This window comes from Heloderma suspectum, chromosome 13 (assembly GCF_057233095.1).
Source record: "Heloderma suspectum isolate Gila_16-S chromosome 13, 16-S_ref, whole genome shotgun sequence".
Lineage (NCBI taxonomy): Eukaryota > Metazoa > Chordata > Lepidosauria > Squamata > Helodermatidae > Heloderma > Heloderma suspectum.
In genome coordinates, this window is record NC_139470.1 from 23,747,028 (window position 1) to 23,762,570 (window position 15,543).

The 15,543-nt window shown below is 48.5% G+C and overlaps 1 protein-coding gene across 2 annotated transcripts in view; it reads left to right on the forward strand.

The window, feature by feature from the left end:
* The first annotated feature begins 3,325 nt into the window (after nucleotides 1-3,325).
* Nucleotides 3,326-15,543, forward strand: part of SLC8B1 (solute carrier family 8 member B1) — a 28,866-nt gene continuing 16,648 nt past the window's right edge. For both annotated transcript variants that reach the window (XM_084820447.1, XM_084820446.1), the window contains exons 1-7: nucleotides 3,326-3,562; nucleotides 6,489-6,641; nucleotides 8,419-8,471; nucleotides 9,393-9,450; nucleotides 10,725-10,830; nucleotides 13,136-13,303; nucleotides 14,761-14,868. In XM_084820447.1, the coding sequence (XP_084676573.1) occupies nucleotides 3,416-3,562; nucleotides 6,489-6,641; nucleotides 8,419-8,471; nucleotides 9,393-9,450; nucleotides 10,725-10,830; nucleotides 13,136-13,303; nucleotides 14,761-14,868 (793 nt within the window). In that variant the 5' untranslated portion in view covers nucleotides 3,326-3,415. The remainder of the gene's footprint in view (nucleotides 3,563-6,488; nucleotides 6,642-8,418; nucleotides 8,472-9,392; nucleotides 9,451-10,724; nucleotides 10,831-13,135; nucleotides 13,304-14,760; nucleotides 14,869-15,543) is intronic.

Here is a 15,543-nt window from a genome sequence, read left to right on the forward strand (position 1 = left end):
GTGCTTCCACATAAATTCATGGAATTTGGGGACCTAGCAGGCCCTATGGAGCTGACTGAATGTACCAAATTTCAGACAGGTCCAGTGGTTTTGTGCTAGCCATGTGTAAATTTTCCTTTTCTCAAAGTTTAAAACAAAGTAAAAACTGTCAAGTCACCCAGGGGATTAGAGATCCTAATCAGAAGGTGTTTAAGGTGACCATTAGGAGGTCACTATCCCTAATCTCTGGTGTAGGGTTTTTTGAGGTGCAAAAAACCTCTCTCCCCCTACTTTTCTTTTCTGCTGTTACATGCCCACTGTTGGGAGCTTGCCTGCAATGAAATTTTGAAGAGGGAGAAGGAAGGGAAGAAAGAGCTCCATGTGAAATACTGGTAAAAAAACTGTACCAAGACTGGAACTTTTGGATTCTGCAGAAGTTTAGTAGCTTCAGTACAGCGAAGGATCCAATCAGTCTCCACAAACTTCTTTCTCTCCCTCCACTTTAATTTCTCCTATATAGCTGTAGGACTCAAATAATCCCAAACGGAGGGTTAGGACTATGTGGCGTCATGACCGAGAAACTGCTGGGGCTTTTAAATCGGTTCTACAGTTAAAAAAAAAAAAAAACAGCTAGAAAAAGCCCTCAGCCACCTCACCTCATAAAGCTCATTTAAGTATGTACAATCATTGCAAACCCTGCACATCCTCCTAAATTCCTCTGAAGTACTACCTCTCTGAAAGGAGCCACTTGGCTTAGGGAATTCTCTCTATCCCCCACTCCCATGCACATTTCCAATCACCATTCTTCTTTTCTTCTCCCCTCCCCTCCCCTCCCCTCCCCTCCCCTGTTCTTTCTTTCTTTCTTTCTTTCTTTCTTTCTTTCTTTCTCTTCTTTATTCCATCCGGAGCATATATTGGGGAATTCTTAAAGAGAATTCTCTTCGTTGGGCAAGAGAAGTTCTGAACTGTATTTGACTTTATACAAACAGACAAGAGGGCTGGTTTTTCTCCTTTTCCTCACTCAAGTCTTTGAGAAGAGTGGATTCACATGGTTGCAGAGAAACAAAGCTGGGGCTCTTCTGTTTGCCATTTGCCATTATCCAGCAATAGGAAGGGCTGTAGCGCAGTGGCAGAGCATGTGCTTGGCATGCAGAGGGTCCCAGGTTCAATCCCCAGCATCTCCAGGTAGGGCCACGAAAGAATCCTGCCTGAAACTTTGGACAGCTGCTGGTGCCAGTCAGTGTCAACAATTCTGGGCTAGATGGACCCAGGGTCTCACTCAGCATAAGGCAGCTTTCTATGTTCCTATGAACAGAAAGCTTTAATCTTTTTAAAAATAGGAGTCTTGGGTTTGTTTTTTAAGTGGAGGGGAGATAAATATTGCTAATTTATGCAATCCTATGTATGCCTACTCAGAAGCCCCATTATGTTTAATGAGGCTTACCCTCAGGAAAGTGTGCATAGGATTCCAGCACAAGTTACTTTTGCAGGGAGATTTGCACCTTGATGTTCTGCATGTTTACTCAGAAATAAGTCCTGAGTTGTGAGCATGGTACTGCAGGCTTAATACAGTGCCTACCCAATTCTGTCTAATGAATTGACTACCCTTTCAGCTCATATGCATGTTTTGTGTCATTTGTGGGTTTGGGGTTTGTTTTTGTTTTTTGCATGAACTCTAGCTTCATTTGTGAGGGAAAGGCACTTAATGCATGAGAGCTTGTGCATAATGAGGAGGAGGTAGAGAGGAGTTGCACAAAACAAGACATGTGTTTTTATGCAGAGTTGCTGGAGGATGGTAGGATGGGGAGGGATGGTTGCATGGAGGGGAATAGAATTGGTGGGGGGAGAATGTAAGTGCTCAGTGGTGAAAGAAAAATATTCTGCACATGCTCAGCGGCACTCTCTATTTAAGAACATAAGAAGAGCCATGCTGCATCAGACCAAGGTCCATCTATTCCAGCATTCTGTTCACACAGTGGCCAACCAGATGCCCATTGGACATCCGCAAGCAGGACATGAGCGCAATAGCACCTTCCCACTCATGTTCACCTGCTGCTAACATTGGTGAAACGTAAATAAATTCTAGTAATTCTAAATTAGAATGCTTGTATATCCTTCAGAAACTTTGCAGGTTTCTTGCCTGGGGGACACCTCTAATGACCTGTGCATTTTCATACCATTTACCCAAAAACTATTGGGGAAGGGATGAATGGCAGGGAAAGCAAATCACTCCCTCCCTCAAACTGGAGAACTCCCCTTCCACATGAACTGCTGCACCTATCCTTCTGAAACTTTGCTGGTTTCTTACTTAGGGACAACTGTAGGCTGTCTGTAACTTTCAGAACAATGGTCCACAAGGAACATAGGGAGATAAGTATGTCTTCTTTTGGAGACCTCAAAATGTCAAGGCCACCCTTGCACAAAAACCCTTGTGGCCATCATTCTGAAATTTGGCAGACATGTTCTCCTCTGATGGGGCAATGAATCCTGAAATCCTTATCCAATTCTTCCAAGGAATTAAAATGTTATTGGCAGTTCCATTTAAAAGAAAATCAAAATATAAACCCTGCACCTATATTTCTGACATTGGGCAGGTATAATCCTCTTCTAGGGGGCTACTATGCCTGAAATTATCATCCAGTTCTGACCAAGAGAAAAAAATTTACAGTTCTTTTCTAATTCCCCATGGTAGTCAACAGGAAGCATAAAGACTCACTTTTCCAAACCTTGACTCAGGTTTGGTGCTGAGCTGAAGTGGTCCGACTACAAATTGGCCAGAGCAGAAGTGGGATGTTTTCCAGAATGCTGAATCGGGGTCTGAGTAGAAGTGTGGGGGGAGGGTTAGTGCACACTTCTTATGTATGCATGTAATCTGTACACACGCGCAAGCACACTGTATGCACACACCACACACACACACACATATATATTAGAAGTGCGCTTAGACTAATATATATGTGTGTGTATATGCAAAGTTGTGTTGTGAGCCTTTGCCCTGGATTTTTTAAGACCCTAGCAACACCCCTGGGTGGGTAGGTAGATAGATTGATTATTGGAGGCACAGTTGTTCTTCCAATAGATAAGGCGATCAGTCAAAAAAGGGTTCCACAATGTTAAATGAAAATCAGGGGGGTGATACACCTTACAATCCTGACGTTTCCCCTTTTGTTCCTCCACAGATTCCAGCTCCTTTCAAAGGGAAGCCGTCTTGAAGAATTTACCACCTTTCTGCCAAACCGAGACCACTTCTTCATTTCCACCAACGGCTGAAATTTGTGAAATTTCCTGGTGGTTGGAGCAGAGGACTCCTCTTGGTCATTCTCCCTCCCTTTCCCACCACATCCCTTCCTCCCAGAAAGGCCATGCCATGACGGGCGGATGTTCTATTTAAGTGGCTGGTCTCTCAGTTCTGAGGTGAATCTCTTCGCCGGGCATTATGCGGACTCTCTGGGTATTCGCCGTGGCTTGGCTGCTGGTTGGAGAGGCCCGTGCCAGTCCATGGGATGTGAAGATCCCAGCGTCCTTCAGCTTAGACAGCAGAGGGCAGCCCAACAGGATCCAGGATTTGGCTGCAGATATGGATGTGAGTAGCGAAAGGGTTACAATCTCCTTCCTGGCGTGGAAGGATGTTCCCTTTTCGTGGCGCAAGTTTATAGTTCATGCATGATTGATTTAATTTGTTTTTTTAAGTGAGCCCATTGCGTTGGATTGATCGCTGTCTCTCTGACACAGTGGGCTTAAACCGGTTCAACCGTTAAGCCGGTTTAGCAGGAATTCCCTTTTCCTTGTCATTCTATGCAGCAGTGGGAAGGGAGTGGGGTATAGGTATCTGTAACAGATTCCTCTCAACACCTTTCCTAGACTTGAATTCTCTTTGTGTGTGAAACCATGATGGTTGACCTGCTATAAAACTAGTAGATGTTAATAATGTAGAAATGTCCTGGTGAGAGAAAATTGGAGACACACTTTTTTCATCTTAAGCCTCTGTGTTCCATATTACAAGTTGGGGCTAAAGGTAGATCTGGGGATTGAAGTCTGCTGCACAAGCGGGTGCAGGACCTCTTCCAACCTGAGGGCAGATTCCATTTCGGAGAAGCTTTTGGGGGCTGAATTCTGGTGCTGGGTGGGGACAAAAGTGAAAGGGCTGAGGCTGAACATCAGGAAAAACTTCCTGACTGTTAGAGCAATACGACAGCGGAACCCATGACCTAGGGAGGTGGGGGCTCTCCCACACTGGAGGCGTTCAAGACGAGGCTGGGCAGCCATCTGTCAGGGATGCTCTGACTTGGATTCCTGCATTGAGCAGGGGGTTGGACTCGATGGCCTTGTAGGCCCCTTCCCACCCTACTATTCTATGATTCTTTGAGGCCAAACTACCAGCATATTTTAGATTAAAGCTCTTATTGCCAGGAACTAAGCCTTAGGAGAGGTTTTTCAACCTGGAATGGGGAAAAAACAGCACAAAAGCCAGGAGACAATCAAATGATTGAATGTAAGAAGAGCCCTGCTGGATCAGACCAAGGGTCCATCTTGTCCAGCACTCTGTTCACACAGTGGCCAGCCAGCTGTCAACCCGGAACCTACAAGCAGGGCATGAACGCAACAGCACCCTCCCACCCATGTTCCCCAGCAACTGGTGTACATAGGCTCACTGCCTCTGATACTGGAGGAAGCATAGAGCCATCAGGACTAGTAGCCATTGATAGCCTTTTCCAGGAATTTGTCTGACTCCCTTTTAAGCCATCTTAATTGGTGGCCATCACTACATCCTGTGGTAGTGAATTCCATAGTTTGACTACGCACTGTGTGAAGAAGTCTTCCCTTTTCTCTGTCCTGAATCTCCCACCAATCAGCTTCATGGGATCACCCCACTGGGTGCTAGTATTTTGAGAGAGGGAGAAGAAAGTCTCCCTATCCGCATTCTCCACACCATGCATAATTTTGTACATCTCTCTCATGTCTCCCCTCCCACCCTCCTTTTTTCCAAGCTAAACAATCCCAGCTGTCGTAACCTTCCCTCATAGGGGAGATGCTCCAGCCCCTTGATCATTTGAGTTGCCCTTTTCAGCATTTCTTTCAGTTTTACAGTATCCTTTTTTAGGTGTAGTGACCAGAACTGTACACAGCGTTTTGAAGTCTGGCTGCACCATAGATTTGTGCAAAGGCAGTAGGATCTTGGCAGTTTTATTCTCAGTTCCTTTTCTAATGACGCCTAACACGGGGTTTGCCTTTTTTACAGCAGCTGCACATTGGTGGTTGGGGGAAATGGGATGTGGCCAAGGGAAGGGGATGTGGACATTGGGGGCCCCCAGGGGAATTGCATTAGGACCCCGGGGCCTTAGGTTCTTCACCCCTGCTCTAAATGGCTGGGACGTTGCCTAGCTCAGAATCCACCTTTCCTCACGTGGCCTCATTATGATTGCCAATATCTACCAAGGGCACCCTCTGATTACAACGGGGAGAGTCCTCAGTCTTCCCAGTTGGAGTACTGCAATAGGTTATACTCAAGGCTCCCTTTTTGAGGACAGTTTGGAAGCTTCAGTCAGTTCAGAACAGCCTACCTGTACCCTTGAGCTCATCTACTGAGGCCTTTCTCCCAGAGCCTTCTCCATCAGAAGTGGGATGGCTTTGAACCAGAGAGGGGCTTTTTTGGCTGTAACATCCCACTTCCTCAAGCAGGCTCACCTAGCAGCAATGTCGTTATCTTTTAGGTGCCAGGCAAACCGCCTTTATTTTATTCACCCAGGCATTTTCAGGCTTTTAAAAAATCTCCTGTTTTGATTCTTGGTTTCCTTTAGAAGTGTTGCAGTGGTGTACTGGAGCCGGGCCTTGCAGGGATGCAGCGCTGACACTTTTTGATTGGCGGGGATGCTGACGTCACCTGCTACCCTGCTGAGAATTCCCTGTTCCCTCTGAGCTTAGCTGTAACCCTCACAGTAGCTGGGGAGAGTGGCAATTTTTCCCACCCAGCCACGCTAACTAACCATGGCTTGTGAACCACAAACAAGCCACAGTTTGCGACCCAAACCGTGGGTTCTCTTCATGGGTTAACAAGCCATGCTTTGTTAGCCCGGCTGGGTTCAGGTAACACAATAACCCCCGTTTCAGTGACAACCCAGGGTTCAGTGACAACCCAGGGTTCAGTGACAACCCAGGGTTCAGTGACAACCCATGCTCAGCCCGTACTCAACCACTGAATGTGGGTTATCGTGTTGTGTGAACCCAGTCCTCGTGTTGTTATTATTTATGTATTACGTTTATGTCCCGCCTTTTTTCCTCTTGCAAGGAACCCAAGGCAGCTTACATAAACCTCCTCCTCTAACCATTTTATCCTCACAGCAACAACCCTGTGAGGTAGGTTGGGCTGAGAACCTGTGACCGGCCCAAAGTTACCCCATGAGCTTCCATGGCTGAGTGGAGACTAGAACCCGGATCTCCCAGCTCCCAGTCCAACACTCTCTCCACTACACCACACTGCCTTAAACAGTCTTCCTTCCTCTATGCTCTAGTGCAGGGAGGTAGGGAAACGGAATCGCTCCGAACGCTGCACCTTCGTCCAGACCAACCCGGACTGCCAGATGGACGGCGGGTTTCTCAACTACCTCAATGGAGTCTTCTGCGTCTTTCCGGCTGTTCTCAAACCTCTGGCCGTGACCCTTTACGTAAGGACCAAAGTGGGGGTAGGTGGGTGGGCAGCCCCAAATTCCTTTCCGGTTGGTTGCAGGCAGGACTGGCAGAGGTTACGAGATCTTTGTTTGCAGGGGGGGCAGTTTGAAAGAATTGCCTCTGTGAGGGCAAGGAGGAGCAGCAGCAGGGGGCTCTAGTGGGTCCTTGGCATCTGAGGATGGTGAACCCCAATGCCAGCCCTGTGCACAGCTACGATGGGATCCAGCGTCAGCTCCAGCCCTGCTGAAAGACCTCCCTCATGAAGGCGCCTCTTCCCTCGGCTGCCAGCATTAGCAGCCTTATTTTCCCCCCCTCCTCCCTCCCCATTCCTTTTTCCTTGCGTGTCGCGTCTTTTTCGATTGTAAGCCTGAGGGGGCCGGGAGTGTCTTGTGTTACTGATTGCACTGAGAGGGGCCTTGGGGAAGTGTCTTCCATGCCGCCCCCCCAATACCGGGGGGCCTTCTCCCAGCAGATTTACCTAGCAGCAGCGGTGACCAACGGTAGCACTCCGATCAGCACTGGATGCTGAGTCACCCTCTTAATTCCCCACAATGCTCCAGTGCGACGTTGTGTTGGGAGCATTGTGGGGCATCAGAACAGTGCTTCACTGACCTGTGCTGATGGCCGGGCCCGGGACAGGCTGCACTGAGGGAGAGGAGCGGGTGAACGCAGGCCGTCCCACCTGCCCTGCTGAAAGGCCTCCCTCGTGAAGGCTTCTCCTCCCTCCGGTGTCATCGCCAGCAGCCATTCCAGCAAGCTGTGCAGAGGGAGTTGAGAGGAGGAAACAGGGCCTTTCCACCAGCCCCGCTGAAAAACTTAACTTTTTTCCTCTCCCCTCCGCCTTCCCTTTTCCTTGTGTGTCATGTCCTTTTAGACTGTAAGCCTGAGGGGGCCGGGAGTGTCTTGTAAGCCGCCCTGGGAGCCTTTTTCGGCTGAGGAGTGGCATCAGATACTTTGAACTAACAAATGAATCAATAATATTGGCCACTGCTGGGGTCCGGGCAGATGCCCAAGGATGCCACATGCTGGCGCTGGGCCTGATGGGATCTACTGTAAGCCTGCACATGGTGTTAACCACGGGGTGGGGGATTTTGAATGGGGGTGGGGGAGACGCCTTGTTTGCTGTGCAGGTCACCAGATACCATGTCCTGTAGGGAGGGGGCAGCGGGAAGGGAGATGAGCCCAGCGCAGACAATCGGCACTAATTTCACCTCTTAGAAGAGGAACTGCTTCTTCTGGGTGGGGGAAGTGATGGTGTTGTGGCTGAGGGTGTTTCCTGGGTCGTGGCAGGAGCGGCGTTAGGAGTGCCAAGCATGCGGACGAGAACGTTTGGGGCCGTGTCCTTTTGCGGCTTTCCCCTGGGGCTGGCGTGCTCGCTTTGCACGTGCCAAGACATGATCTCTTCAGGCATTCAGCGATGAGCATGTGAAGGGACAAGGCTGGGGTGAACCTATCAAGCCCTTCATGCCTTGGGGGCAACAGGACCTAAAGCGGGGGATTGCAAAGAGGGAGGGGCCAAAAACACACCAAAAATCTTTTAGCTGAAGGATCTTACTGCTGGTAACCAGGCCTTAGGAAACATTTTAAGATTTCAGTAATAATGGCGACTTTTTGGAGGGGGAGGGAAGAATCTGATTTTTCAAATGATACGTAACTTTTTTGGAAATTTCTTGCTTGAGCCGTAGGAGGGGGGTGGACTTGGGTGATTTTGGGGTCGTGGGGAGTCCCTTGCCGCTTTTCATGACACCCCGATTCGTCTTTGCTTTCTTGCAGGGTCTGTGGCTGCTTTACCTCTTTGTTATCCTTGGCGTCACAGCTGAGAAATTGTAAGTCGCTTCAGTTCCACCTCTGACCCCGCAATTTAAAAAAGTAGCTCCATAATCTTGTCCGTGCCAGTGTTCAAAGCGGATTTGGGGAAGTGCTGGAGGAGGCCTGGGGAATCTTCTTTTAGCCTGAGGGCCAAATTGCACTTCGAAAAAGCTCTCAGGGCCACATTCCAGGGATGGGCGGGGCCAGAGGAAAAAGGGGTGGGACCAAAAATGCACACACAGCATATTATAGCTTAAAGCGATTGTTGGCAGTAACTAAGGCTGAGAGACATTTCAACCTTTTAGAATGGAGAAAAAATGCACAAAAGCTGGGAAACCCACAATTGTTTGGTGGTTGGGAGAAAGAGGGTGGGGCCAGAGGAAGTGGGTGTGGCCATCTGGGCGACCCTGAAGGGCCAGATCTGGCCCCTGAGCCTGAGGTTCTGCATCCCTGGGGGAAATGGGGGAGGGATGCCAGCTTTGAATGCTTCTGTACATTAAACATCTCTAAGTCAGGGGTGGGGGAACGTGGTGTCGCCCTCCAGATGTTGTCGGACTACAGCTCCCACAATCCCTCACCATTGGCCATGATGTCTGGGGCATATGGGAGTTGCATGATGTCTGGGGCATATGGGAGTTGCAGTCCAAAACATCTGGATGGCTGCACATTCCCTGCTACTTGCATTTAACTTTTGTAGTTATTTTTCTGTGTGTCTGTAAAATATTTGTGGAATTCATTTATTCATTACATATTCTATATCCCAGCGTAATAATTTCTTTGTTGTTGGGTTCTGTTTCCTTTTTTTGTTTTCCTGCCCTCTAAGTTGAGGAGCTGTCTGCAGGGAGGAGGAATTGGCTGGAGTAAGTTGGAGGGGAGGGAGGCAGTGCAGCAGAAACTTTTAACTTTCTTTCTCTCTCTCTTTTTCCTCCCACCTTAAGCTTCTGCCCTAACTTATCCGCCATCTCCACCAAGCTGAAGTTGTCCCACAACGTAGCAGTATCCTTCCGTGAATTTGTTCTCGGTGCCATGTAGAGATGTCAGGATGGGAAAACTCACTGTGGAATCTTCCATTCTCCCATATCAAATCTGGGAGGTGGCCTGCAACAACTGGTGGGGAATTTAGATGGAGTTAGAATGGAGGGCTGCAACCTTGGAATCAGTTAATTGCTTAGCAACTTTCACAGCGCAATCCTGCACTCTCAAAACTAAGCCTCCGATATCTGAGGCTCTGTTCCATTCTTTGGAAGTCGGGGAGGCTGGGCTTCCTGTATTTTTCCTCTGTCCATGGACAGAGAAAAAATAATTCCCCCCACCGCATATTGCTGTCAATGGGAGAGAATCATTTATAAAAGTTTCCCAGGAACAGGGATGTTATTGGGGGCTGAGAAGCCATTGGATCTATCCGATCCATAGTCTCTCCTTCCCTGCCCACTGCCACACCCCTGCCACACCCATTTCCACACCCTTCCTGAGTTCAGAGTTCTGACCTGGACAGATGGGGCCACTGCGGAGGTTTCCTTGGTGATTTGGAGGGGCTCGGAGGGGGTCTACACTAAAAGCAAACTCACTCTCTGAGTGTAAACAGCAAAAACCACACGCAAGAGGGAAGTTTCAGGAGGGTTGGGGGAATCTTAAAGTTTTCAGAAGTACAAATACTTTGGAAAAATAATACTGAGTTGGTGGGGGGAGCCCCCAAACAGCGTATGGACTCGGCATGCTCAGTAGCCACGGAACAGACTGGCTGACTGTTGGGGCAGGGGGAGAAAACCAGTGGGAGGGCGAAGAGGACTAGAAACTTGTTTTATATAAAATGAGATTCTCGGGCAGCTGAATTACGTGTCAAAGACAGGACCCTGCATTCATAGGGTTTGACTGTGGATAGAACGTACATGGATCCCTGTGAAGTATTGGCCCCGTGGCTCCTAAGGACATGTGGCAAAAGGGGGTATTTTGCAGAGGGGGAATCTGAGGCACAGGTAAGCCCTGGGCTGGGCTTCAATTAGGTGTGCCCAGTGGGGACCTCTCAGGAAGAGACTTGGAAAGGTGGGCGGAGAATGGGACGTGCAAAAGGCAGGCAGAGAACAGGAAGTGGAGAACATGGGCTTCCTGTTCTCATCTTCGCTCTGCTCTGGATAGTTTAGTAAGCCTGGTTGCAAGTAGACCTGCCCTGGGAGTCACCCACCCCACCAGTCCCACCAGAACAATGGGTTCAGGCCCACTCCCTGGCGGACAAGCTGTTGTGTTTTGTTTTCCTTAGCACTGTCCTCCATGGTGTCACTTTTCTGGCCTTTGGGAACGGTGCACCAGATGTCTTCAGTGCCGTGGTGGCTTTCTCCGACCCACGGACAGCTGGCCTAGCCGTTGGAGCCCTCTTTGGTATGAGCAGCCAAACCTGAGATTTGCCCTCCGCATGCCTCGCTGCGCCTTCCGCCCACTGCTTGGTTGGGGCTCGTCTGTTCTGCCGCTCCCTCCCATGGGAGCTGCCTGCTTTCTCCTGGCATCAGATAGGGGAGAAATTTATTTTGGTTTGCATTCCAGTCCAAATCTACCTCATTCACACTTCTGGAACCAATACTTGAACCAAAGTGCAATTTACCCTTCGTTATTTGCACTTTGTTATTTGCACTTTTCCAAATGTTGTGATGCGGTTCTCCAATCGCAAGACGCATACCCCAAATGCACATATTAGGAGAAATGCGTACAAATTTTCATGCAGGCTGTTTTCAAATGTGGGAACTGATATGGAAGTGGGATGGAACAAACTGCAGATTTTCATGCAGGCAGATTTTCATGCAGGCTGTTTGTTTTCATATGTGGGAACTGATATGGAAGTGGGATGGAGCAAACTTTCAAATCTTCAAATAAGGAAATGGGATGGAACAAACTTTCACATTTTCATGCAGGCTGTTCGTTTTCAAATGTGGGAACTGATATGGAAATGAGATGGAGCAAACTTCAGATTTTCATGCAGGCAGATTTTCATGCAGGCTGTTTGTTTGTTTTTAGATTTGGGAACTGATAGGGAAATGGGATGGAGCAAATTTTCAAATATGGAAATGGAATGGAACAAATTTACAAATTTTCATGCAGGCTGCTTGTTTTCAAATGTGGGAACTGACATGGAAATGAGATGGAGCAAACTTTAGACTGGAAGAATTAGGGTTTCCAGGAGGAGAACACTTTGCAATTGTGGCATCACCACTGAAAAAGTTCAGAACTGTCACTTGAGGCACAGGTGAACTCAGTGGCACGGAGCACTTTTTATCAGCTTAGTCTGGTATACCAACTACGCCCTTATCTGGACAGAGATAGCCTAGCTACAGTTATCCATGCTCAGATAACCTCTCGTCTGGATTACTGCAATGCGTTATACGTGGGGCCGCCTTTGAAAACGGTCCGGAAACTTCAGCTGGTCCAAAATAGGGCTGCAAAATTGTTAACAGGGACTGGCCTGCGAGCTCCTATTATGCCAGTACTTTTTCAGCTGCACTGGCTGCCAGTCCATTTCCAGGCCCGATTCAAAGTGTTGGTATTAACATTCAAAGCCCTTAATGGCTTGGGGCCAGGTTATCTGAAGGATCGCCTCCTCCCATATGTGCCTGCCCAGACCTTAAGATCTTCCTCAGCGGCCCTTCTCCATGAGCCCCTGCCAAAGGAAGTGAGGCGGGTGGCTACTAGGAGGAGGGCTTTTTCTGCTGTGGCACCCGGCTGTGGAATGAGCTCCCTAGTGAGGTTTGCTTGGCACCTACATTGTATTCCTTTCAGTGCCAGGTGAAGACCTTTTGATTTTCCCAGGCATTTTAGCATTTTAGCTTTCTAGACTTTCAGCTTTGCTGTTTTAAATCTGTATTTTAAAATCCTGCACTGCTGCTAGGTTTTATTGTGGTTGTATTGTTATATTGTGGTTTTAATGTTCTATATATTTTATATTGTTTTATTGTGTGCCATTTGGTTTTAATTTTTGTGAACTGCCCAGAGAGCTTCGGCTATTGGGCGGTATAGAAATGAAATAGATAGATAGATAGATAGATAGATAGATAGTACCCACCAGTCTAATCCCACATAAGGGTGGGAATGAGTGGAATCTCTGAAGCTAATCTGATCTGATAGGAAACCATGATATTTTGGAGCTTTACCCAGGCAGAAATAAAGCTGTTGGCCTTTGCTACTTCCCTTTCAGCTCTTTGATGGGTTACCTTTTTTTAGGTGCATGCCTCACACAAGTATCACAGTAGCGCAATGAGGTAATTTTAAACTCTGGATTTAGTAGTCCACTGCCTGCTTTCCTTCTTTAGATGGTAATGTGTATTATTTCACTTATTTCAAAATGTGGTAAGCCATCTCTGCTGTGCTTGGGGGGCCCTTCTGCACCTTCTGCTGCGTGGGGGCCCTGAACAGCCCCAAAGATCTACCTTGATGGCGCCACCACTGTGCGCATCAGGAGTCCCGATTGGTGGTGACTGTCATGGTGCGCTTGGTAACAAGCCAGGTTTGCCTTGTATGGTGTGTGGAATGGCCCTTTATCAGTGCTGGGAGCTAGGCCAAGTTTCTGGGTTGTTGTTTTTCCTGTGTTGATCTCTTGCCCTTCTTCCTGGCACCAGTGTGTGTATGTGCGGGTGTGAGAGAGCTGGTGGCTTCCTGAGCCTAACCTGGGCACGTGCCCGCCTGTCTTTCCCTGCAGGTGCTGGCATCTTCGTCACCACCATCGTCGCAGGTGGTATAGCCCTGGTGAGGCCTTTCACGGCAGCCTCCAGGCCGTTCCTCAGGGATGCCATCTTCTACATGGTGGCTGTGTTCTTGACCTTCGTGGCGCTGTATTTTGAGGAGGTCACCCTGGCGGAAGCCCTGAGTAAGTCATCGTCAGGCCAAAGGCCTGCCTGAGCCCAGCATTCAGTGGCCGGATGCCCCCAGGAAACCAGGGCAACAGCCTCTCCCTCACTGCCATTGCATGTTCCAGCAGGGGTGTGCAACTTCAGGGGCTCTGGAGCCCACCTTCTATTCCTGCCCCTCCGCCTATGTGTTGCACTCCCGTTGTTGCCTAGCAGCAGCACCAAAACACATTGCTGGTTTGCCACCGAATTTAAGCCGTTAACCACTACAGAGTGCTTAAAGGCTCAAATTTACCTTGTTCTTTAGCTTGGCCATTGATATTTTGGTTCTCTGCTGCCATGAATTTTGGCAGGGGGTGGCTGTACTGCTTCTGAACATGCAATCGATAGACTTGTCCCCCTCCAGAAATGTTGTGTAGCCCTTCGGAAAAGCCTTCTAAATGGAGGCAAGGGCAGCATTTGACCACCTTGGATGGCTACCAGGCCTCAGCCTGACCTGGGCTCTCCATTAGAATAATTCCAACTCAGGGCTCTGAGCAGGGGTGAGCAGCTGGGTCTCGCTGCCGTATTAATTGCCCATAATGCCTCTGACAAATTATCAGTCCAGGGCATTGTGGGACATTAAAGTGGCAGCTAGACTGGGTTGCTTGTAGCATGGCCCAGAGCACTGTTGCCAGATATTTCCAGGTAAGCCTGAAGGAGCTGATCTCTGCAAGGAGGCCCATCAGAGGTCCTTTTGACCAGGATTCCCTCAAACCTAGAATCAGCCCAGCATCTAATCCAGGAGGAGGGACCGGGGTGGGTTGTAAAAAGCCTTGGGGTCAACTTTGCACAACAATCTACAGAGCCACATTGGAAAGCTGTTCCACTTCAGGCTATAGACGTGTGTGGGATTTTCCTTTCAGTCCATGGACTCTGACATGTATGGTGAACGTTGTTACGTTCACATTATAATCCATTATAATGAATAATATCATTATAATCATCCATTATAATGAATATGTGGGATCTCCAATAGAGATGTGAAGGCCTGGCCTGGGAGGGGTGGAATTTTTTTTTGCGGGGAAGACATTTTCCAGTCATTTTTTCCCTAGAGATTTTTTGGAAAACCTGGAAGAAAAAAAACTGTTTTCCTGAATTTTTCAGGAGTTTCCCCCCAGTTTCCCCCCACCCTCCAAGACTTCATGGGTAAAACTATTCCTATCTTCAGAAGCTGTGGGGACATAATATTATACATGTGGCAGGAACAACATTCTTGAATGCAGATTTTTTGGCTTACCACTCCCATCATGCCTCACCATTGGTTATGCTGGCTAAGGCTTATGGGAGTTGTAGGCTAACACATCTGGAGGGAGGTCTCAAGTTGCTTAAATGGGTATCTTTAAATTTTGTATATGAACTAGGGACAAGGCGTGGTGGCTGGTGTGCAGAGGGATGAGAGATGGGCTGTTCTGAAGGAACATCTTTCCCTCTGCAGGTTACCTTGGACTGTACATCTTCTATGTCCTGACGGTTGTGGTCTCTACGTGGCTTCACAAAAGGCAGCGAAGGGAGAGGCTGGCTCCTCCCAGTCCTGGAGAACCAGGTGAGAGGGAGGGTGCGAAGGATCTGTAGGGCTTTGTGTTTTGTATGCAGAAGGTCCCAAGTTCACACACCGGCATCTCCAGTTAAATGGATCTGGTACATTCTTCTTCACACAGCACACAGTTAAACCATGGAATTTGCTACCGCAAGATGTTGTGATGGCCACCAACTTGGTTGGCTTTGAAAGGGGATTGGACAAATTCCTGGAGGAGGAGGAGGAGGAGGAGGATCTCAATGGCTACTAGTCCTGATGCCTCTGTGCTACCTCCAATACCAGAGGCATTGAGCCTAAGTGCACCAGTCTCTGGGGAACATGGGTGGGAGGGTGCTGTTGCACTCATGTTCTGCTTGTAGGTTTCCTGTTGGCAACTGGTTGCCCACTCTGTGAACAGAATGCTGGACTAGATGGACCCTTGGTTGGATCCAGCAGGGCTCTTCTGAGGTTATGTTCTTATGTTAGGTTATGGGAAAAGACCCCTCTCTGCCTAAGACGCATGGGAGCTGCTGCCACTCAGAGCACACCAGACTGCAGGGGAGGGGAAGCTCTTTTAACCCAACAACCGAATTCAGTTTCGGAGAAGCTCTCACAGGCCATATTCCAGCAGTGGGTAGGGCCCCAAATATACCAGCACACGTAAGGGTGCAATCCTATGCATGTTTCGATGGGAAAACCCCT